This window comes from Perca fluviatilis, chromosome 2 (genome assembly GCF_010015445.1).
Source record: "Perca fluviatilis chromosome 2, GENO_Pfluv_1.0, whole genome shotgun sequence".
Classification (NCBI taxonomy): Eukaryota; Metazoa; Chordata; class Actinopteri; order Perciformes; family Percidae; genus Perca; species Perca fluviatilis.
Genome location: NC_053113.1, coordinates 13132620 through 13157427, shown reverse-complemented (window position 1 = coordinate 13157427; position 24808 = coordinate 13132620). Strand labels below are relative to the sequence as shown.

At 40.0% G+C, this 24808-nt stretch overlaps 2 protein-coding genes across 4 annotated transcripts in view; one reads left to right on the top strand and one right to left on the bottom strand.

Annotated features, from left to right (window-relative positions):
• The window catches only part of zgc:152863 (uncharacterized protein LOC562658 homolog), a 16297-nt gene extending 4531 nt beyond the window's left edge, over window positions 1-11766 (top strand). The window contains exons 2-5 of one of the 2 annotated variants that reach the window (XM_039823256.1): window positions 2709-2815; window positions 5172-5375; window positions 8081-8225; window positions 9829-11766. In XM_039823256.1, coding sequence (XP_039679190.1) covers window positions 2709-2815; window positions 5172-5375; window positions 8081-8225; window positions 9829-10129 — 757 coding nt within the window. In that variant the 3' untranslated portion in view covers window positions 10130-11766. Of the gene's footprint in view, window positions 1-2708; window positions 2816-5171; window positions 5376-8080; window positions 8226-9825 lie in introns of both variants that reach the window. The other variant, XM_039823248.1, reaches the window with a different exon arrangement.
• Window positions 11767-20393: 8627 nt separating this feature from the next.
• The window catches only part of hif1al (hypoxia inducible factor 1 subunit alpha, like), a 29173-nt gene continuing 24758 nt past the window's right edge, over window positions 20394-24808 (bottom strand). Inside the window, exons 13-16 of one of the 2 annotated variants that reach the window (XR_005641732.1) lie at window positions 24276-24387; window positions 23730-23853; window positions 22743-22930; window positions 20394-20539 (exon numbers count right to left, since the gene is read on the bottom strand). Coding sequence is in view for 1 of the 2 variants with exons in the window: in XM_039823234.1 (XP_039679168.1) it covers window positions 22863-22930; window positions 23730-23853; window positions 24276-24387 (304 nt within the window). In the remaining variant the exon portion in view is untranslated. Of the gene's footprint in view, window positions 20540-21397; window positions 22931-23729; window positions 23854-24275; window positions 24388-24808 lie in introns of those variants that run through there. The other variant, XM_039823234.1, reaches the window with a different exon arrangement.

Sequence of the window (24808 nt, the reverse complement as noted above, 5' to 3'; positions counted from 1 at the left end):
ATGGCTGTTGTGGGGCAGGAAACATGAAATGCATCACTTCCTGTATGCCTGGAAATATTTCCAAGAAAGAGCCACCAGTGTTTACAGCTGCAAAATGTTACTTTACTTCGTTTAACACAAGACCTCATGTTTGACAGCTTTCATTTTAATTACCACTAAAAGTGTGTACTGTACACAGAACCAGAGCGGGCTCCTGGAAGTGTTGACTTTATACTTACAGTATATATTGTAGTTTTTCATCCCCTCCCTGTCCAGTGAAAACCATGTATCTCCAGATGTGTTGATGTTGAATGTTTGTGATAAACTAAAGGACGAAGTGTGTTGAGAAAGTTCTCCTCCTTCTTAATCTAAATAAAGTCTTTAAAAAGCCTCTCGGATCAGCTGGTAAAATGCATCGTCGCAAAGCTGAAAACAGGGCTGTTTTTCTGACACCATGAAAAGTTTTAAGACTTTTTAGAGATATGTGGTTCTCACAGGACAGCGACGCTGCAAACATAATGATGATCTTATAGAATATGATGCATTACTGTAGATTAAACTACCCAACAGTATATAAAGGAGGTAAAATTCATGAGAATGCGTTGAACATGCACATTAATGCAGCAGGAATATTAATCCAGAAACATCAGATGTAGTCGGAAAACACTGACAGGGAACACGTGACTGCACAAGGAGTACTTTTACTTTTCATACTTTAAGTACATTTAGCTAAGACTTTAGTTACTTTTCAGAGTATTAATACAAAACATAACCTACTCAGTACGTGTACTTTTAGTACTTTAAGTACATTAAGATCTGAGTACTTTTCCTTAACCGCTTCTACTGAATGTAATAAAAAAAAGAAAGATAATCTGACTGTCTTGATTTAACAGCATCACGACCTTCCGTTATTTGAATTAATTAAATTTAAAATAAAATAAGAGCAATTTCTATTTTCCGTGGTCGCGATGATTGTGTTTGCAACTTGACAAACATTACAGCTGAAGATCTAATATCATGGAGAGCTGTGATGACTAAGATTCAGATCTCCCACGCAGATTGTGGTCACATGAGTGTGTGTGTGTGTGTGTGTGTGTGTGTGTGTGTGTGTGTGTGTGTGTGTGTGTGTGTGTGTGTGTGTGTGTGTGTGTGTGTGTGTGTGTGTGTGTGTGTGTGTGTGTGTGTGTGTGTGTGTGTGTGTGTGTGACTGGCATGCTGAGGGTGGGGGGGCGCTCCCTCACCACTCCAGAGATGACTGGCATCTCTCCTGACATGAAAGCACAAAACCCATACTAAAGACAGAAGCTACACCTACACACACACATTTTCAGACACTGGCATTTAGGCTGACGCTCCAGCTGAGGTCTGACTCTGTTGGCACAGGAAGTTGCGTCTCTGGGATGAGCGCCGTGCAAGTCATCTGGAGAAAGAGTTTGGGTTGCTGCGGTGGTGGTGATGGGTTTCTCTTTTGTTTGTTGCTCAGCTGCTGCACTGTCTGGTGTGAGTGTGTGTGTGTGTGTGTGTGTGTGTGTGTGTGTATATGTATATATATATGTATGGTCATTGTTGAAACCGTAAACAATGGGAGGTGACAGTTTCACTATTCGCTCGACTGAAAGGTGAAGGGCAGGTTTACAGTGGTGGTTTGATCGGAGATAGCACAGGAGAAAGGTCCCATGTTATACTATAAGGGTATTTTGGGTTTCTACTAGAACATGTTTACATGCTTTAATGTTCAAAAAACATTATTTTTCTCATACTGTCTGTATTAATATACCTGTATTCACCCTCTGTCTGACACGCTCTGTTTTGGCGCCTGTCTCTTTAAAACCCCTCCTGAAAACGTCTGTTCTGTCTTTCGCATCATCTGATTGATAACGGCACTTTAGCAGCACTATATATATATATATATATATATATATATATATATATATATATATATATATATATATATATATATATATATATATATATAGTTGTGAGATCACAACGGTACTGAAGTCCCGACGGCTCGTTTAACGGCATAGTTTCTGAATGTGTGCATTTTTCTGTGGATTGAGCACTTTGATCCTTTCACAGTTTTTATATAGCACCTCAACCTGCTTTTTTAATAAAAATAAATCTCACTTTTTACAATATGAGACCTTTTGAAGATATATAATATGTCACATTTCCGCATTAAAATGTCTAAAATCAACTTGACCCACGTTATATATTTTGTTAAGCTGTGTACTTACCTGTTTTTTTACAACAATGTTCAAACACAGAGAAATCTGTTATTTTATTCAAGGTGACATGCGTTACATTTGGTTCAATGGGGTCATATCCCCTTTAACCCCTTTTTTAAGGTGTTAAATTAATTAGTGATGAGAAATGTGACCTTATTTGCTCAAACAACACCAGCAGGCAAACAGTCTCATGCATTTCAGTTATTTACATCAAGGCACTTTTACATTTTAATAGTTATGTTTTAGAAACTGCAACTAAATGTTGCAGAAATTCTGTGTTTGCATGTTGAATGCTGCTGAGTTTAGCCTGAAGCAGACGGGAAGCGGTTCCGATCTTTTGTTTTGAAAATCAAAATGAAGACTTTGATCAATGGCCGGCAGGTGAAGCCAGCCGAGGTGGGGTGGCGCTCAGCAGCTGACAGGTGTGAATGAAAACAACAGCTGGCGCATTCACAGCTGAAAACACATTTAAACTGAACTGAAACTTTCTTTTGTCTTAAGGAAGTCTGGTTTGATGTCTGCGTCAGTCGTGAATGCATCGCTGTGTGGACGCGTCAGTCTGGTCTGTGGACTCCTCCTCCTGGCCTTTTCACCGCTCCTCACGGCAGGTACGACCTCTGACCCCTCCAGGACACTCAAACCCTAACTTAATGCATTTATTCATTCATTATTTTATTAAAGCCCTGTTTGCACAGGACTGGTATTACCAGGGGAACTCATGTGATTTAGAAATACAATACAACCCCAAATCACAGAGATCCCTTTTTGCACAGGACTAATATTATCACACACCCTCTGTGTTTGGCGAAATATGGTTGGTCATTTGCAGTGGAATTTTTACTTGACAAATTACAGACGTGGCCGATTCGCACAGGAATAAGATCACAGACGACCTCCGCAATTATTACAAATTACTAGAGGTCCCCTAGGTAATACCAGTCCCGTGCGAGTAGGGGCTTAAAAACTCCCAAAATCCTTTTGACTGTTTCTAATCATTTGAGATATGCCACAGCAGTGGGATACTGAAACAACCTTTTTATTGTAAAATTATTGTAAAATATTAACACAAGCCAGATAAATGTCCATTAGTTGCACACAGTGTGATGACTGCGTGTGAAACACTAAATGAACTTTAGGCAGCGTGTTGTTGTTGTTGTTGCAGGATGTAGACACTTTCTGTTCAGCTGTTCAATCTGTTTAAGAGGTTCGAAACTGAACTGTGTGGTTCTTCCTCTCCTTATCCAAACTGTACAGTTTATATTGCGATCAACTTTCTGAAGCTACAGTTATTAATGCTTTTAATCTGATTTAGACCTGTCTGGCTCCCCACCCACCAGTAGTTTCATTTCTAGTGAATTTCCACTCTCTCTCTCGCACCTGACTCTTCACAGGTGATGATTGATGTTTTGGTTTAAGGAGCTTACGGGGGCAGTGGAAACCATAATTCTGCAGACGCAGACATTTAGGATGGAAGATGAAGAAATAGCGGAAGTGGGTAACCGTGCTGGCAGCTCTGCCCATTGGGTAACACGGAGGTGGTTGTGGGGAAACGTTTTCAAGATGGAAAAGAGCTCAGCGTACGCTGCATTCGTTCATGTATAAATCTAAATATCTAAACCAAATCCTGACCCTCTATAAAGCCGCTAATTAGCTTTGTTTAAGGGCGCCTGGGTACTTCACCTTGTAAAGCGCGCGCCCATATATAGAGGTGTGCTCCTCGATGCAGCGACCGCGGGCTCACCACTGACCTGCGGCCATGTGCTGCAGGTCGTCCCCCCCCCTCATATTTTCAGCTGTTCTATACAAATAAAGGCCAAAAATGCCCCAAAAAAATCATCTTTAAAAATAAATAATAATTATCTGTGTTTACAGTAACAATATCACAGCAGTAAAATGCAACATGCACATTAATGCAGCAGTAATCCAGAAACATCAAATATAATAGGACAACACTGGCAGGGAACATCCTACTGCACGATGAGTTTTACTTTTCATACTTTAAAGTACATTTTGCTGATACTAGAGACGGTTTAGAACTGAGACGGCTCAATTCGGAGTAACGGCAGCTCCTGTGTGATTCCAACGGGAGAAGTGAACATAGATTATGACCTTTCACCCCATAGCCACCAGAGTAAACACTGGACCCATTTTTTCCACAAGCCACAAATCTCTAGAATTTTCTGACACTAAAATGGTATTTTTCAGACGGACAAATCAATTTCTGTCTCAGGAACAAACGCTCCTGACATCTGGCGCCACAGATAAGCTAACGCCAACTAACGGTCGCAAACGCTGATAGATTTTTTTTTTTTTTTTTTTTTAATGCTAAATGTGTCTTTTAGCTGCGTAAATATCTAATATGTCAGCAAAAGAAAATATGGATAAATTCTACAAATATAACTTCATCCATCCACACACTTTCAAAAAAGGCCACGCCCATTTAGGAGAAAGAAAGTGTGGACATTTTCATACCATTGGGGCAGCGTGTAATGCTCTTCTAATCTTAAGTCATAGAGAGTCTTTGATAGTACTTACATCATTTTACTTAAGTAAGGTTTAAATGCAGGTCTTTTACTTGTAGTGGAGTATGTTCACAGTGTGGTATGAATACTTTTACTTAACTAAAGGTTCTGAATACTTCTACCAGCACTGCTTACAGTATAATGATAGAATTACCACAAACAACTAGCCTCCTCTGGGATTTCTTTCCAGCACTAAAATAGAATCTGGCAGTGGCAGCTTGTGAAAGCAGAGATGTTTATCGTCTTCTTTAAAGCCAAAAGAGAACAAATGCATGAGGAGCAGAGTTGGCGCAGGGATAAGGAAGAAGAAGAGGGTTTAAATAACAAACATTTTTCATTTTGAGAAAACCTTAACCAATAGCAATCATGTGAGGAAGAGGCTCTTAATGATCTTGAATTCCACTGCACAAAGGCGACATCACTGTGTTTTGTGTCTGTGCAGGCCGACTGAGTAACTGCAGTCACCCTCTGGTGCCAGAACATGGAGGTTTCCGATGTGACCCGTCCCCGTGTCGAGGTTTCCCCCACAAGAGCGCCATCCACGTCTTCTGTGAGCCGGGATATCACCTCAGCAGCAAGCTCCGTGTCTCCCGGTGCCGCCACGGGAAGTGGCAGCCTGCCATACCTGCCTGCGTCCCCATCAGAGGTAGGACTTCAGAAGACTGAATTCACTGGATTCTCAGTACAAACACGGGTTACTGTCCTCCCACCGTTCCTCAGTGATCACCAGGGGCGGAGACCCAAATGTTTTCTCAAAAGCCCTAAATCTTTTACGTCTACTACTAGTATATGCCCTTTTGGGGATCCTCGATTTATAATTAGTATTCAAACGTAGCAGATTTGTCAGCTAAACATTCATTCTGTGAACTCGGCAGAGAATAACAGAACCATGTTGCAAAATTAGTACTGGTGTTCATTCCTACCCATGTTATGTAACTTAAAAATAGTAACATCAGACAACTTTTGCCTCTTTTTAACTTCAGAATGATGAAGACAGTTGGAGAATCATATAAAACAGGATGTCTGCTGGAGAGGATGATTCTTTTTCCCTGGCAACTATTTTGTCTTTATCAAACCATGTTTTTGCCCAAATAATGCACATATATTAGGTCTTCTTTTATCTCAAATGGATTGAAAAAAGCTGCAGAAAATGTGGAAAAATGTCCCTGGGGGAGCATGCCCCAGGACCACCGTAGGTTTAGGCTAAAAACGAGGACAACACAAAGGTGAACTTACAGCTCTGTGAGGATTGTAAACCGTAAGACAACAGGGCAATGCAAAAGTGCAAATGGTGCTGGAATACATGAAGAAATAATAATGTTCCAAACTATTCGTGACTCGGTGCAGCTTTGAGCCTGTCACTTTTAAAGGCTGATTAGTCATTGGATGACAGATACTTCTCGTTTTGAGTGTTCAGGAAGCAGACGTCAAGTCATTGTTTGGTAATGAGGTTTGATTCGCAGTGGGCTTACACACACTTCAAGTATGTGTTAAAGATTGATTCCAGACATGAGTAAGCGTCAACAAAAAGACTTATAGAGACTCCACTGGTAGTGCAGCCAGTGGTGGAATGTAACTAAGTACATTTACTCAAGTGCTGTACTTAAGTACAAATTTGATTCTTTCTTTTCATGCCACTTTGTACTTCTCCTCCGCTACATTTACACTATCTGACAGCTTTAGGTACTTTACAAGTTAAGATGTTTGCACACAAAACATATGAAGTTTATAAAATGTGATGTGTTGTTGTAAATGTAACTACCCAACAGTTTATACAGCTGAGTCGACAGAAAATCGTTAAATCGTTAATCATTATTTCACATAAAAACATTTCATGGTTCCAGATTTGCTGCTTTTTCTTTTAATAATATTAATAATGTTAATGTATTAGTAATGTATTAGTAATAATGGTGAGGTTTGGACTGTTGGTTGGACAAAACAAACATTGAGAAGGTGTCACTTTGGGTAATTGTGACAGCATTTCTTACTATTTTCACTTTTCTTTTTTACAAAAAATTGATTAATGGAGAAAATAATCAGCAGATGAATCCATAATGAAAATATTATTTAGTTAATAGTTCAAAAATCCTGATTTTACATGAATGTGTGAGTAATAATAATCTAATGTTAGAATATATAATAGTATAGCAGTCATACTAAACATATTTACACTTTTAATACTTTAAGTACGTTTTCCACATATTTTTGTAGTAACTTTTGCAATGCAGGACTTTTACTTTTTTATGTTTTTTTTATTTTTACAGTGTGGTGTTACTACACATACTTTTATCTCCATCTCTGCACAGTAAAAGCTAACATTGTCAATCTAAAAAAAAAAGGAACCACTTATGTTTTTTTTTTGTTGTTGCTACAAAAAAAAAGTCACTTCCCCTCTGCAATCGATTTAAACAGTTTTTCTGAGCGTCATGGGGCTGAAGCCTCTAATGCAAACGCAGCAGCAGCTCGCGTTCATCCCCTGACCTACTTACAAACACTCAGCGACTCTCTGCAGCGAACTAGAAGCTTCACTTTCCTCAGACCAGTTCCGACTTCCTCTGTCGCCATTCACTTGAAACGCGCTGCGACAGGAAGTCGGAGCGCAGAAAGAGGAAGCGGGCGGTGCCACCATAATAACCATTAAAAATTTCCTGTGTGTTGACGCTGTCAGAGCCTCATGGAAAGCTACTGTCGTATTATCTCAGGCTCAGAGAAACCACATAAGTAGATAAAAACAATTCCTCTCATAGATATTGTGTTTGATAATCTATTTCTGTAAAGGGCATAGCTTCTGAAGTGGTGCCACACAGGTGATTTGTTTTCTGTCACAGCTTCAGCTCATTGTCTCAAGCCTATTACATTTTTAACATAGCCACAAAATCTGCGTTTTCCGTGCCGGTACTCCTGCCTGTTTCTCCAAACTGGGGACGTGCCAACGGCAATCCTCTGTAGGTAATAAACTGACTATGGCTATGCACCTCATACAGAACAACCCCATTTAAAAAAAAAAAAAAAAAGGAACTGGAGTTGAGGAGTCTGAGGAAAGCTGATTTATGATTAAGATTTCATCATTTAATTAATTGAATGTCAAAACGTAGTGAAAAATGTTTCTAGAGCCCAGGTTGACGTCTTCAAAATGCTTTGTTTGACCAACAGCCCAAAAAAAACCAAAATATTCAACGTACACTCGCATAAAAAGGAGAAAAAAGCAGCACATGTTCACATTTGTGAAGCTGGAACCAGCAAATGTTTGGTCGACGATGGATCCAGCCGATATTTGTACAGTTTCAGGCGTCTGTTAGTGTCTAAAGCGGTTGTTTTTCTACTCTCAACATGTCTCTTTCTCCTCCTCAGAAGGTCCAAACCTGAACTCTGACAACAGAGTGAACGACTCGATGCCCAGCATGGCCACAACCGCGGTGGGCGTGTCCATCTTCCTGCTCACCACCACTGCATGCCTGGTCATCAAGTCCCGCCTCTACCCCTGTCGATCACGCAGGTGAGAAAAAGATCATTTACTGCACGGATTCCTAAACCTGCCACATGGTTATGTTTCTGCTCTATATTTAATAGGGCTGGGACGATATGTCTTTGTCCCGATTCGATTCTTTCGCGATACATGGGTGCCGATTCAATTTGCATTATGATTTTTAAATGTGTTGCGATTCTAGAAGTACTGCGATTCGCTAGTATTGAGTATTGTGATTTTATTTTCCTTCTTTAAAGGTCCCATGGCATGAAAATGTCACTTTATGAGTTTTTTTTAACATTAATATGCGTTCCCCCAGCCTGCCTATGGTCCCCCAGTGGCTAGAAATGGTGATAGGTGTAAACCGAGCCCTGGGTATCCTGCTCTGCCTTTGAGAAAATGAAAGCTCAGATGGGCCAATCAGGAATCTTCTCCTTATGAGGTCATAAGGAGCAAGGTTACCTCCCCTTTCTCTGCTTTGCCCCCCCAGAGAATTTGACCCACCCATGAGAGAAAGAGAGACATCATGGCTTTCAAACGAGCAAAGTGGCAGTTGGTCAAGACTTCAGATACAGTATTAGAGGACCAGTAAGGTCTATATAAAAGAGACTTAAGATACAGTATTAGAGGACCACTAAGGTCTATATAAAAGAGACTTAAGATACAGTATTAGGGGACCACTAAGGTCTATATAAAAGAGACTTCAGATACAGTATTAGGGGACCACTAAGGTCTATATAAAAGAGACTTCAGATACAGTATTAGGGGACCACTAAGGTCTATATAAAAGAGACTTCAGATACAGTATTAGGGGACCACTAAGGTCTATATAAAAGAGACTTCAGATACAGTATTAGGATACCACTAAGGTCTATATAAAAGAGACTTCAGATACAGTATTAGGGGACCACTAAGGCCTATATAAAAGAGACTTCAGATACAGTATTAGGGGACCACTAAGGCCTATATAAAAGAGACTTCAGATACAGTATTAGGGGACCACTAAGGTCTATATAAAAGAGACTTCAGATACAGTATTAGGGGACCACTAAGGTCTATATAAAAGAGACTTCAGATACAGTATTAGGATACCACTAAGGTCTATATAAAAGAGACTTCAGATACAGTATTAGGGGACCACTAAGGTCTATATAAAAGCATCCAAAGAGCACCATGTCATGGGACCTTTAACAAAAACAAAAGTTGCGTTATACACTTCTAGAGACGATGTGTCATGACACATTTCTGAACTGATTGTTTTCTAAGAAGAATGCACATCACACATCCGTTAGTCAGTCAGTCTGACATTTATTTCATTTGTAAAGAAGTACATGACATGAATTTTCTGCATGTTCTGCTTTCGGTCAGTTGTTTTGGGATCTGATATAATGTAGAGGCAGTCAGCGGTACCGTATAAACAGAAAATATTTAAGCGAATCATTGGTAAAAAAAAATTAATACATACAAAATATTGATTCTGTGGAGAAGAATCGATTTTAAAAAATCGTTGCAAAAAAGATTGTCGATACACACGTGAATTGATATTTACTGTGAATGACTGAGGTCAGAGGTCAGTGGAGTCAGTGTGTGTAATTCTCTGTGTGTGTGTGTGTGTGTGTGTGTGTCCCAGCAGCCGTCGCTCTTCCGACCAGCTGGACCTGATGGTGGACGGACTTCCTGTCTCCCTGCCCTCCTACGAGGAGGCGGTGTACGGCAGCTGGGGGCAGCGCCTGCCCACCTGCTCGGCGCCGGGGCCCACCCAGCTCCTATTGGCTCAGGAGGCTCCCGACGGTCACCCGGCGTCTCTCAACAACCAACCGGACGGCAGTCGCCGCCCCCTCCTGTCCAGCCCCGACAACCCCCCGCCCCCTTACGAGGAGGTCCAGTCGTCCCACCCCAGAGACAGGACGGGGGACGCGGACAAGGACGCTTGACTGACGGGACAGGAAGGGGGTTCGATTGACAGCTGCAGCGTTTACTCTGCAGATGGTGAAACGAAAACCCAGACTGACAGCGGACTTCTGCACTTTCCCTGGTTGGCTCGCCGGCATCGGGACATTCAGTCCAATCAATCACATGCTAGTTTGGACGAAGCCGATGAGCTCTGATTGGCCAGATGTTAGATCACAAAGACCTGATTGAAGAGGATATTTCTACATGAAACGTTGATTGTAAAGTGCGTTGTGTGAATGTAAGTGACAATGTAAGTGAGAAGGGAGTTTACGTGCTGTCTGGTGAAAACCTTTTATAACCCGAATGCCTTTTGGTTAGTGATAAATATATATTTCATTGTTTAAACAATAAGATATATTAAGTTTAAAACTAAAAATCATCACACAAGCTAGAATAATGAGGTTTTCACAGTCGTATAAAAGTAAAAGTGTGTGCGTGTGTGTTTTCAGTGTTGCTCTGGAGACGTCGTCCATCCTTTCCCGTCAGTGACGGGGCCGATCGCGCTGTTGCAGAAACCTTGTGTGTTTCCAAGGCAACAAACTATATTCCACTTGTGTCTGATTCTACCTTTTGTGCAGCGTTTCTTTCAGCGGTGTTGATTTAAAGCCAGCGTGGTGGAAAAAAGTATTCAGATTTTCACAGCAATGCGTCATATTCTATAAGATCATCATTATGTTTGTAGCGTCGCTGTCCTGTGAGAACCACGTAGGCTATCTCTAAAAAGTCTTAAAACTTTTCATGGTGTCAGAAAAACAGCCCTGTTTTTTTTTTTGCTTTGTGACGACGCATTTTACCAGCTGATCCAAGAGGATTTTGAAAGACTTTATTTAGATTAAGGAGGAGGAGAACTTTCTCAACACATTAAGGAAGACTTCATCCTTCAGTTTATCACAAACATTCATCATCAACACATCTGGAGATACGTGGTTTTCACTGAACAGGAAGGGGAGGGTCATTTGAAAAGTAACTTAAGCTGTCAGACAAATTTAGTGAGGTAAAATCTACAATATTTACCTCCTGAGATGTTGTGGAAAAGAATAAAGCTGCAATAAATTCTGCAAGTAAAGTACAAGTACCTCAAATTGGTTACATTCCACCACTGGTGCGCAGTAACCTTGGTAACAGGCGACAAAAAACAGCATGTCGTGATGTCGATTTTTGTGTGCAGCGGATTATATTTAAAGACTTGAAAATGCTCAGAAAGCACACGGTGTTTCAGAGGGTTTCTCAGTGGTAAATGACACGAAAAATAATAATATTTGGATGAATTTGAATGTACAGTGAAAAGAATCTGAAATAATGTGTACATTTATTTGCCCTGGTGGCATCGGTGCAGACACACAGAGGTGCTTTTAAACCTGCAAAAAAAAAAAAAAGGAAAAAAAGCCCACAGATGTTGGACCAAAAAAAAGTGAACTAAACAAACGGTGTCCTCACTTCAGCTGGCCGGTTCCCTCTCTTGATGCCTTCACAGACCTTGAATGTAATTTATGTTTCATTTTGTGGCAACAAATCTTGACTATTAATATGGAATTGTAATATTTACAGGAAGATTATTTGTACATTGTATTATTGCACAAGATTATATGATAAATAAATGTTGAGGTGTTTGATATAATTTGCCGTGTGTGTGTGTGTGACTTGATTGAAGTTAATTAGCTACACCTTTGGTTTGCCAGTGTTGCCGCAGCATGATGCAGGACACACCGCAGACGGACACAAACATTCTCTCTCCCATTTTTATTCCCCGCACTTATATTTGTTTAGTTTGTTTTAATGTTGGAGATTTAGCAGCATTTGCATCAAGTCTTGATTAGATTTTTTTTTATTTTATTTTTTTTTACACAATCCTCAAGCAATTGATAATTTTTCTCAGCTGAAAAACAGCAAGAATCTACATAAAACCATGGTTTGAACTGTGTTTTAAAAAAAAGTCTGTAGGTCTGTTTATAATGCAGTGACTTTAAAACGAAAATGTTCCGCTCTGTTTCAGATCCTGCCGAGACAGTTTTCCTGATCTGATCCCCCCCCCCACACACACACACACACACACACACACACACACACACACACACACACACAAACCTACTGCAGGCCAGTCCACAAACACACACCACAACCACAGACAACACTGACTAATAAAGTTAATGATTGTTTTCTTCTGTGTGTTGAAGGAAAGAGAAAGTGAGAAACTCTCAGAACTCAACAACAGAAAAATGATGAATGGGATGGAGTGTGGTCAGATGATTTCAGATATCAGTGTTTAAGAGATTAAGACATTTTAACCGTGGTGAAGGATGTATTCAGATCCTTTACTTTAATACCACACTGAGATTATTCCACTAAATGTCCTGCATTCAAAACACTAAGTAAAAGTATGTAAGTATTATCTGCAAAATGTACTTGGAAGTATCAAAGTAAAGGTACTCTTTGTGCAGTAAAATGTTCCCTGTCAGTGTTTCCCTGTTATATCTGATGTTTCTGGATTAATATTCCTGCTGCATTCATGTCTATGTTGCATTTTGCTGCTGTAGATGTTTAAGGTTGTGCTCATTTTAACTCCTGTATATACTGTTGGGTAGTTTAATCTACAGCAATGCTTCATATTCTATAAGATCATCATATGTTTGCAGCGTCGCTGTTCTGTGAGAACCACGAATCTCTAAAAAGTTTTACAACTTTTCATGTCAGAAAAACAGCCCTGTTTTCAGCTTTCTGACGATGCATTTTCCAGCTGATCTGAGAGGATTTTTAAAGACTTTATTTAGATTAAGAAGGAGGATAACTTTCTCAACACATAAAGGAAGACTTCATCCTTCAGTTTATCACAAACATTCAACATCAACACATCTGGAGATGGAAATGTATATCAGTTTATTTATACAATCATTTATTTTCAAAATTGTTGCCGATTTAATTTTCCATTGATCGACTATACAAGTAACGGCTTCAGCTCTAGTTGTTTTGAACTGTGGAGTCAAAGTCAATCTACTGATCCAATAAAACCGTAGACAGACTATTATTATATTTACTGCTCCAAAAATAACAGCACACGAATGCCCCAAATCCAAATATTTTAGATTATTTACTCTATGAAACATCAAGTGAGGGAAATGAAAGGGGTAGATGGTGAGACATTCTTATTTGTTGCATCTTCAATCAATCATTTAGCTTCATGAGGATATATACAAAGTACAAGTACTTCAAATTTGTACAGAGTGAAGAAAATTCAGGGAAAAGGAATGGCCAGAGGAAGTTCTGACTCCAGTTATCTATACACTCTAATGTCCGCCCGTTGGTTAATGAGACTTATGACACCAGAACTCAGGGATCAAAACTGATGTCGATAGATTAAAGCCAAGAAAGTTTACTGAAGTCCAGCATCTAAGTTTACAAAACACAATTGTGGGTTCACAAAAATGATCCTAAGTTTCCCTAACCGCAGACAAAGTCTGCAGTATGTCCGATTATGAACCCCATCTAACCATCTTCTTAAGCTTTTATTTTCTTTCTTGAAGGTGTCCACCCTCCTCTCTTCCTCCTGTCTCCGGGCAGATTTTCCAACTCTCTCTCTCACACACACACACACACACACACACACACACACACACACACACACACACACACACACACACACACACACACACACACACACACACACACACACACACACACACACCACACACACCACACACACTGACCCAAAAGCCACCCCCTCCCGTTCCACTTCTCCGTCTGGTACAGAAAAACATACGCTCCCATTCCTGGGCTATAAGGTAATCAAAGCTTAAGCTAGCTATCTGTGTGTCCCGAGTCTATACATTATACAGGGAATACAACTTTTAATACTGAGAATAACACATCTAGATTATAGAAATATTTCTACATGAGTAAATGTACTTAGTTACTTTCCACCACTGCACCACCGTTTATTTCTAAAGATAATAAGTGTGTCCTGGGGCCTCATTTATAAAACCTGTTACGCAAGAAAAAGTTGCGTGAAAGCACGGTGAAATTTGTCGTCGCAACATTCCTCGCAATAGTCGGGATTTATAAAGAATTTCCATGCGTAAAAATGTTCCCAGTTTTCCGCAACCTTTTGACCACACGTGTGATCGTGCGTATGTAATGCTCCAAGGTTTTGTAGACTGCGTTTTAGTGAACTCAGATGGTATGCCCGTTTCCCGAACCCAACCCAGTTTTTGTTTTCCTGAACCCCAAAAATCCGTTCTTGCTAAACCGACCCAGAGCCGGTTCGGCTAGGGGGGCCAGGGGGCTGCGAACGGGAGAGCAGGGGACCCTCCCACACCGAGCAAACTCCACGAAACAAACACCGCATCCCCGGGAAATGCGGTGTGTGTGTGTGGGTTGTGTGTGTGTGTGTGTGTGTGTGTGTGTTGTTGTGTGTGCGCGCGGTCTTTATGTGGTCGTGTCTGATTGTAGATGTCTGTGTGTGAATGTTGTCTTTCTGCACCTGCTATTCCCACACAGTTACCATACAAGCAACCAAATTGTCACATTTCAAGCACTTTCACCTGTTTTGCACAACTAATGATCCAAAATCTTGTTTCTATTTTTTACTTTTTTAATAATTGAATTTTTCTCTAAAAAAACGAAAATGATCATATGATCATAAATGTGATCTCACGAGGGTAAATGGCAAATATGAACCATAAATGATGTATATCATTGGTAATTGAGCTGTTAAGTAGTAAGGCTGTGTAACAATATGAACAGTACACACGCGGTTACGGCTTCCAAACAGGATTTAGTTTGGTTTCTACCTCTGTTAGGAGCACATCGATCTCACAATCACTGAATTGTGTTTTTCCCCCATTTTTCCGTTTCGTGATTGGTGATCAAGGGCTCCTTTCAAGGCTGGAATATTCATTGATTGATTAACATGGACCTTATTAGGACAAATATGGGAAGACCTTGGGGAGAAGCGCTGAGGCTCGTGCATGACCGCATACTGTAACGCAAGTCCCGTATTTATAACGAGAATACGCGGAATTATTAGCCGCGAGTTTTCATAAATCAGAATATTGTTTTTGCGTACGAAAATTCTGACTTTTTTGCGCACGAAATCTTTCAGAATAGAATCTACGCAAAGTTTTATAAATGAGGCCCCTGGTGTTTCTTTTTGCCTTTTTGTATTTATTCCAAACAATCTGCTGCTGTTGCTTCCATAAAAACACTTCCTGTTACCATTCACTCTGTTTCAGAGCTGGGCTGGTGATGATGATGATGATGATGAAGGGTTAAACAAACGGCTTCCTGCTGTAGTATGGCATCCTGGGTGTGTTGGAGCAGAAGTCTGTTGTTAGGAAATAAAATTAAAAAAAGAAGTGTATTTATTGCAAGCAGTCAGCTGTGGTTACAGTAGGATGAATGGGTGGATGTTGAGTCATTGATGAAGACAAACCAGTGGTGGACAGTAACAAGTACACGCAAGATCACATTTTATGACAAATGTATTCAGAAAACAATGAAATCCCAGAAGGTTCACATTTTTTCTTTCCGCTGTACATGTGTCTTTCTATTTTTTTGCTAATTTATACCTCCCCTTCACTACATTTGTCTGACAGGTCGAGTACATTAGCTAGTACTTTGTAGATACTATATATAATATAAAATATAAATTAAGTAAGTAAAGTTTATTTATATAGCACTTGTGCTTCACAATGAAATGAAATGCAATGAATAAAAGACCTCCAACCACCCTTGTCTAACTAAAAGCCTGTTTGAATAACCGAGTCTTCAGCTGTGTTTTTTAAAAAGAGTCGAGAGAATTAAAAGAAGGTAAAGAGAGGCCGGGCTGGGCCCCCTCTGGGCTTAGAGCGAGTGTGGGGAGCCGCTAACAGCCTCTGACTGATGATCTAAGACTGCGGCTGGCTGTGTGTGGGTGTGTGAAGATCTATCTTGTATCTGGAAAAGTAAGCTATGTAAGAATCATCAGGAAAATGTACTTCAGTTATCGAAAGTAAAAGTACTGGATGCAGAAATAATAGCCTCACATTTTAGAAACTGGAAACGATCCAAACTGTTCTGTGTTTAATCGGCTAATCATTTCAGCTGTTCCTGTGTTTTGTGTGCAAAAATCTTAATTTGTAAAGTAATAAAGCTGTCAGATTAATGTAGTGGAGTTAAAAGTACAATATTTCTCTCTGAAATGTAGCCGAGTAGAAGTATAAAGTGGCAGGAAAAGACTCAAAGTACCTCATATTTATAATTTAAGTACAGTACTTGACTAAATGTAATTATTTACATTCCACCACTGGATATATATTATTTTAGTTTAAACTACCCAGCAGTATATAAAGTAATTAAAATGAGCTCCAACGTTACCAGCTGCAGGATTAAAGTACTTTTGCTACTTTAGGTACATTTGATGCTGATACTTTTACTTGATTTTTGTATGCAGAACTTTTACTTGTACCAGAGTATTTCACACTGGTATTACTACTTTTATTCAAGTAGAAGATCTGAATACTTCTTTCACCACTGACTGAGTGTTTTTGTGACTGCTCAATGATGCCTTACAACCACATTGACTTTCTAAAAGCAGAATCTACTTTATATTTGTTTATTCTCTAGTTTTATTGTCGTGTTGCTCAATTTAAAGCTTTAGTGTGTAACTTTTTGATATTAATGAACGTCCGTTACATTTAAGCCATCGCCAAATGAGTTGCTACAAAGCTAATTAAGACTATCAGCTCCACACAACTCTCTCTGTGTTTCTCAGTATGGCTGTGTTCGGAACATAATGACCTCTTCTGAAGAGTCCATCATGTTTCTTTAATCCTCCGTGTCCTCCTTGACTACTAGCAGCTGTGTGGAGGAGGGGTGAGGGGCGCATGGGCGTTTATGAAAGGCTTGTATCATGTGGATGCAACAACAGCAGTGTTGTCATTACTTAGAATTCGTCATGGGGGGAGACAGAAACCACGCACTATAGCTTTGTCCGAACCCGTCTACGGAGAGCCTGTTCACTCCCTATTTAGCCCCATTGTAGCCTACTAAATTTGGTTGCAGTGCCACTGGGGGTGATCGCTGGCGAGTGCAAAATGAACGGGACTCTATGGAGCTAGACGGCTAAATGTGTCTCTTTCGCCTGATTGTCGTTGAGAAATCTCAGATTTGATTGTAGTTTTTGCAAGTTCAACATGGGTTATAGGTCGAAAGTTGAATGAACGAGTACTTGTGTCCTTTTGATTTCTTACAGGGTGAGTCGTTGTAGCCCATAACACGCTAGCATTCTGCTAATGAATGCTGATTGGTCGGTGAAGGACGGCATCCGAAGCGGAGCCAGAATGTCAGAGTGAATATTTCGGCGTGGTCTTTAAAACATTAGCAAACCTCTTTCTAGCACGTGTATTGACAGGGAGAGACTAACCCACACGTGTCAAACTCGAGGCCCGCGGGCCAAATCCGGCCCCTCGCAAATTCTGATCTGGCCATCATATCATTTGAAGTTCACAATATATTTTGGCCCACCTAGTTGTGCGCCAAACCAAAAACATGGGAAACTGTTTTTCAACTTGCAGTTACGCCACACTCAGAGCAGAATTTGGCAACTTTACTGATTTTTGAGACTCAGAAGTTCCCCCAGGAGCTGAGAGTTTGCGTATTCAGGCTGTGAAACAGGTTGTTGTGAGTCAGATGGGTGGTAGCCTGCTTAGAAAATGTAATCATTGTTTTTCTTGATTTGCTAAATTCTAGGATGGCTTTGGAACTTTTTTGCTCACTTTTTCAGGGCTTTATGGGGACCAAACTGTAAGTGAGAAGACTATATGAGACATACAATAATTGATAAGATATTTTACTTTTTTGATTAAATAAAAGCATGTCAATAAACTATACATGTCTGGCCCTTGATGTGATTCTCTTTTTCCAGTGTGGCCTTTAGGGAAATTGAGCCTGACACCCCTGGCCTAACCTGTCAGCTGTGTTGTTGATGCCTCGAGAGAACAAAGGAAGCGACTCAGAGCTTGCCGTAAAGCAGTATCTCCGGCTGTACGATGTGTATGACGTCATTGACATTTTAAAAGGCTTTTTAGAACAAAAAAGTTACTTTAAAAAAATCCAACACCCAGCAGTGTGTATTTTCTTAGCCTCCCCTTTCGAATGCAACATTCAATTCAATTCAATTTTATTTATAGTATCATATCATAACAAGAGTTATCTCGAGACACAAAGCCCCAACAATTCTAATAATTCCCTCTAGAGCAAGCATTAGCGGTGGCTGTTGCGACAGTGGCGAGGAAAAACTCCCTTTTAGGTAGACCCAGACTCTTTGTAGGCGGTGTCTGACGGGCCGGTTGGGGGTGTGATGAACAGTGGCAAATAATAGTCACATTAAAGATAATGGAACAGTGACTACAAATGGTAGTCGTAGTAGTTCATGGCATAGCCAGGCACAGCAGGGCGTTACAGGATGTAGCGTGGTACAGCAGAGCATGGGTGACGCAGTGGACGCGGCAGGACGTCATTACTAGACAAAAAATGATATCCTGAGAAAAGGGGTATAGCTCCATAGACCTCCATTCATTCTACACTCGCCCGTGAGCGCCCTCATATGGAACCAGAGTGGAACTGCAACCAGTTCAGAAGCCGGACGTTTCCAGAGAGTGGAACTTCTCCCCTTATTAGACATTCTCCGGCTTTGTTTCTTTGTCTCTTCTGGTATTTCCAGTTGAGAAAGTGATGAATTCTGAACAGCTCATGAGTCATTTGTCGACCAGCGTGGTTATGTAACCAGGAGCCATTTACCTCCACTGGCCGCCCGGCGCGTGAGGACATCACTTCGCAGACAGGAAGTCAACCGTGAACACACTGAACAAAAAAGGGAGTTACACAAGTTTAAACCAGAGAGGAAACACGCAAACCTTTACCAGAAACGCCACCCTGTCCCCGTACTAATCTTTCAAAACGGTCTCATTGTAAGAAGGGGAGGGGTCGGAGGATTTCCCTCCCCGGGTCAGATGTATCCAGTGGGATGTAACTAAGTAGTTTTACTCAAGTACTGTCAGCAGTAGAAAAGAGAGCAGCTGAAAAGTTGCCACTTTATTCTATTCTCTTATTAATAAATCCCATCCACTATTTGAGAAGGTTACATACATCGCTCGTGCAGCGGAGGAAGAAGTAGGCCTACTCAGATCTTTTACTTGAATCAGAATCTTTATTGCCAAGTATGTTTTTTACACATACAAGGAATTTGTTTTGGTGTTGTAGGTGCATGTCACACATTCTCTAAAATAAGTTAAACAAATAGGTTAAACAGAACAAACAATATATATATATATATATATATATATATATATATATATATACATACACACAGAGAATGTATTATTATTGAGTACAAAGTACAATATTTCCCTCCTGAGATGGATTGGAAGTATAAGGTAGCATCAAATGGAAATACTCAAGTGAAGTACACGTAGCCTACCTTACATTTGTACTTGAGTTAATGTACTCAGTTACTTTCTACCCCTGATTACAAGTAAAAGTGAGTAAGTGTTCATAAAATGTACTTAAACTATCAAAAGTAAAGGTGTGTGATGCATTTTCTGATATAGGCCCTATTGGATCATCCAGTATATTGTATTAGAATACTACTGTTGATGCATTCCCGTGTAAGTAACATCTCGTGAATTGTCGGGTTGTATAACCATTTAACAATGCACCTTCTGTATAATCATTCTGATCTTATGTGTGTAAATAACAGGGATGTAACGATGCTTTGGGAATTGGTTATGCAGTGCTGAAATAGTATGTCGAAAGAAGTCATAAATAACTCATGAAATAGTACAGTAGGCCTAGAAGTCAAAAGTTTGGACTCGTTTTCTCATTCACTTAAATGGGAAAGAGTGTCCAAACTTTTGACTGCACTGTATGTCGACAAAAAGGCATACAAATTGTAGTTATTTTGATGTGGGATTTGTTATTTAAGATAAAATACAGTACCACTTGAACTTTTGTGAGACACATCTGTTGTTTTGTTTATATGAATAATGAAATATTTGTCAGTAGTTTGTCTGCAGCTCATGCTATTAAGAAAAGTGAGAAAATGATATTGTGAACTTAAAATCTTGAATTGTATCAAATTTGTGTGGTAGAAGCAGGTTTCAAAAAAGAAAGTCAAAAGTTCCTCAAATCTATACACACTGTTAGAACAGTGCTTGAGTAAATGTAGTTACTTTTCACCACTTCATCAGACTGCTGCAAAGAACCAAGACGCTGCACATTTTATAGAGGGGTTTATTTAAAGTTGATAGTTTGAAGTTAAAAGCACCGTTTTTAAGTTTCAAACTAAAAGACTCGGTGCACAGTGACAACGAGAGGTTCCGGTTTCAGAGCTGCACTGATGTGAAGAGAAGCTGCGGTTCCTGGGAAGAGAAAACATTGGCTGATTGATCACCTACAGATGCAGGTGAACGTTTCATCTCTGCACACAGATCATATACTATACCAGGACTTCTTTTCTGACATTTCCCCCCCCTCCCACAGATCACACCGAAGCTTCTGCTCCATCAGCTTTATTTAGCTTTAGAATGCAAACAGGACAAAACGGTAACAATAACTGAAAGCTGATTCTAATTTCATGCACAGAGAACTTCGTCTAAAACAACCAAAAACAGACATTGAATTAGGACGGAGTGGAAATGGCTAAAGGCCAAATAAGAAGTATAGTAGCGTCACAATATTCAATCAAACACCGATACTGAAAAATACAAGTTTACTCTCGTCATCTCATATATGTTGAGCTACAATTCAATTACAAGTCATAAACTAAAACTCATTTGACAAAACATGTATAACTAGTGTTTTAATTATATTTCTAATAAACATATATGAACAAGCAGATGCTATTATTTGTACTGCAAGTTATTCCGATTTATATATTTAAAATTATGATAAAACAGCATTTTATTTATTTATTTATGGCTTGTTTTAGTCCACTTTGATGTCGGACTGAATGTGTTTACCACAGTGGAAACAAACATTTCACAGTCATGGTGATGTCTGAAATGTGTTCATTTACTAAACTTTCCTGTGATTGGTCGCCTACTGTTAGCGCATAGGGAGCGTTAGATAAGCTAAACCCCACCCACCTGGCACCGCCGGACGATTAAAACAAACGGCAAGAGTAATGTGAACACGGTAACAGTAATAACAGTTCTGAGTGTATAAAAAGACGTAAAAATATGCCACTGAAAATAAACGCTGCCACTGATATTCGTGTGTGTGTGTGTGTGTGTGTGTGTGTGTGTGTGTGTGTGCGTGTGTGTCATGGATGTACAATAAGTCTGAGGGTCGGCACGGCCGCTCTGCCTTGCTTCCGGTAGTGACACCTCAAACTGCAAGCTAGGTCAATCATGATTTTTATTATGAATTTGTTTTTAACTATGGAGGTTCTATATTTGTAAATATACACAACACACCCATTCACATAATTTTCTGCATTAACATACTTATTTAAACCCAAACCATGAGTTCATATAAGGTACATGATAACCCTAACCCCTAACCCTTCCTAAAAACAAACCTAACCCTAAAAATAACCAAGTAGTTCTTGTGCCTAACACTAATCCCATTTTTGGCGGCTCTAACATAACCTGACCGCCTCGGGGGCGTGTCCTGTAGTACTGTGGACCTGCAGATAGTCCTACTTTGCACCGGGTGAGTAATTCCTATTGGACTGTATAGAGCTATATCTATATATTGTTGTTTTGAAAGTGAAAAACCCATTCATTTTCTCCATAAGGATTTTGATTATGAACCGTGACGTCTAAACCCTCTAAGGCAGACTGACCACGAGCTGGGAGCTTGTGAAACGAAGGTTTCTGCTCCTGTGGAAGCTAGAAGTCCGTATCAAAATGAACCTTGTTTTAAGAAACACACGGTTGTACTGCACTACCCACAATCCTAAAGCACAACAGCGACATCTGATTGGAACTTGCTGTTTACTGCACCTATAAACCGCTAGCGAGCGGCTACCACTGAAGTCTATGATCGTTGATGAACACAGGCTTGTTGTACGGTGTGACTCGTTTCAGTTTTCAAAATGTGTTGTTTTGCGCCGAATCAACAGTTATGGTCGTGATTCATCTCGTAGCTGGTTGGCTTGGTTCCAGGCTTAAAACTCATGAAACGTCAATGGAGATATTGAATGGGGAAGATCACTTCCAGAGCGGTTCAAGAAGTGGGCGGTCACTATTGTGGGCCGGTCTCCAGTTCTTAGAATACACATCCTCGGTCTGTAATTTCACTAAATTGCAGTGAGATTGAAAATAAAGAAAAGAATTGTTCATATTTGACGGACGTTAAAACAGAGCATTATGGATTTTAATGACCAGACTCACTGAGACGGATTAAATGTGATAAAGTTGAAAGCTGCAAAGAGAAATACATTTGAAAGATTTGGCTCACTGTGTAGGATTTTAAAACTGTTGTAGCACCACCTGCTGGTTTTCTCACATTAAAATCAGTGATGCCGTGTAATGTTGAAGGAACACAAGCAACAACTGGGCAGCGACAGGTTAAAGAAAGCAAACTGCAGCGCCGTCAGCACCCCCCCCACCCCCACACCTGCTTTATAACATGTCATCACTTCTTGTTTCATCTACAAGCAACAAGGTGACGGTTCGCAGCGTGAGCCTATAATCATGTCCGGCGTTGAGTCGACTCTTTGATTGGAAAGGAGCTCCGTCAAGTCATAGGGGAGAGAGGCGGCGACAGGTCCGGTGGACGAGGTGTAAATATGTCCCTCATCAGAGCTGGGAGAGAGAGAGAGAAAGAAAGAAAGAAAGAAAGAAAGAAAGAAAGAAAGAAAGAAAGAGAGAGAGAGAGAGAGAGAGAGAGACAAACGCTTCAGAAGTGAGATGACGGCCTGCTTGTATACAGCGTGTTTGAGATTTAGGTGGAATATCCCTTTAAGAGCTCATTTACACCTGATTTTAACATGCCTATATCCCCCTAAGGCTGCCTGGTAAACAAGCTTTCCTTCCCACATCAAAAAGAATTATGGGCCATACAGCAGCAGCATCATCCTGGATCTGCCACGCAACCCGTTATATGCTCTACCTAATAGAATATATATATATACCCAATTTATGATTTAGGTCCAAATAAGAAAGCTTAATAAATGTAAATACAAGGGCTCTAAATTAATGTATTCAGATTCAGCTCATTTTTAAAGAACCTTTCCATGCTTCTAACTGGTTACATCAGCGACCTATATACAAAAGAAATAGTATTAAATAAAAAGTCCTAAAAGAGTGTTGTAAAAAAGTCATATATTTATATTTTCACTTTCAATAGCCTAATTGTACTACACTACTCGGCTAACAAGCGTCTGAGAGGTTAGCTTCTGGTTTAGAAAGGTACTGGTTGCATGGCGACAGGTTTTCTTAATTCTCAGGGCCACAGTAGTCCAGGAGCCAAAAACTAAAACATTTTTCTGTCGAACACATCAAGAGATGATCAGAAGGATTTATGACTAAATCTCTTTTAAGGTTTTCATTTTAACTCCAAACTGTGTGTGTGTGTGTGTGTGTGTGTGTGTGTGTGTCTTACATGCAGTATCACAGAGTCCCTGTATGCCTCCTAAAATAGGGTCTCTGTCTGTGAGAAGAGGATTTTTTCTGCCAGGACCCGAGTCAAGGAACAAATCTGATTGGTAGGTTTCCTCCAGAGAGACCTGAAGATGGAGAATAAAAATGGTCAGAGGGCGCCACAGAAGCTTAATAAGACTATCAAACATCTTGAGCAGTTCTTGTTAACTGGGTGAAATCATTCGATGAATTTTAAGCTCCATTTTTGAAAGCTATTTCACCAACTGTTCCGTGCTTCCTGTCTGCTGCTTTGTCATTTGTAAAGCGGAACTATCGAGAGTGAAAGTCTCTGTATGATTATCGGATTTGACTGCAAACTGAATTCAAGCTCAAAGCAAACTAACAGGGACTCTTTATTTCATGTGAACATCACTGCCGTGTTCGCTCTGCTCTGCAAAAAGTTACATTTGCTCTGAGTAAATGTTGAATCATTACTGAAAACATTGTCTAACACACTTTGTAAAACTTCTTTAAATAAGGTGCTGGGTTAACATTTCCTTCCCCTCACCAGAAATCTGTGGCTGAGGAGCAGTTCCTCTTCGATTGAGGAAGGATCTTGTTTCTGTCTCTTGTCCTGAATCATCAGCTGGGACAGCACCGCCTCATCTGGGTTACGAGTCCTGAAAGAGAGGCAAAGAGATTGTAAACATTTGGGTTTTTTTATGCAGAAATTTGAGCGCTGCATTATAAATTGTGTAAATAAGTAGCTAATGTTAGCATTCAGCCTAAAACTACAGCTGAGCTCGATAACCTGCGTCTGATGCGTCCTAATTTGTCTTAAACTGGCCACCGTACGGAGTATAACCCTTTTTTATCTAGCTAACAACATGGTCTTTGCTGTGGCACTACTCTCAGGACAAACTTTACATTTTGTGTCCCATTAAATGTAAAAATCAGAATAGTAAAGTTGTCTTCATTTTTCATTAAGTCATCCAACAATGTGGTGTTCTACAGTGTAATGAAGATTACAGCTTCACATTTAACATCTATGAGATGAAGTGCCCAACTTATGAAACATTGCATGCAATATTTGTATATGTA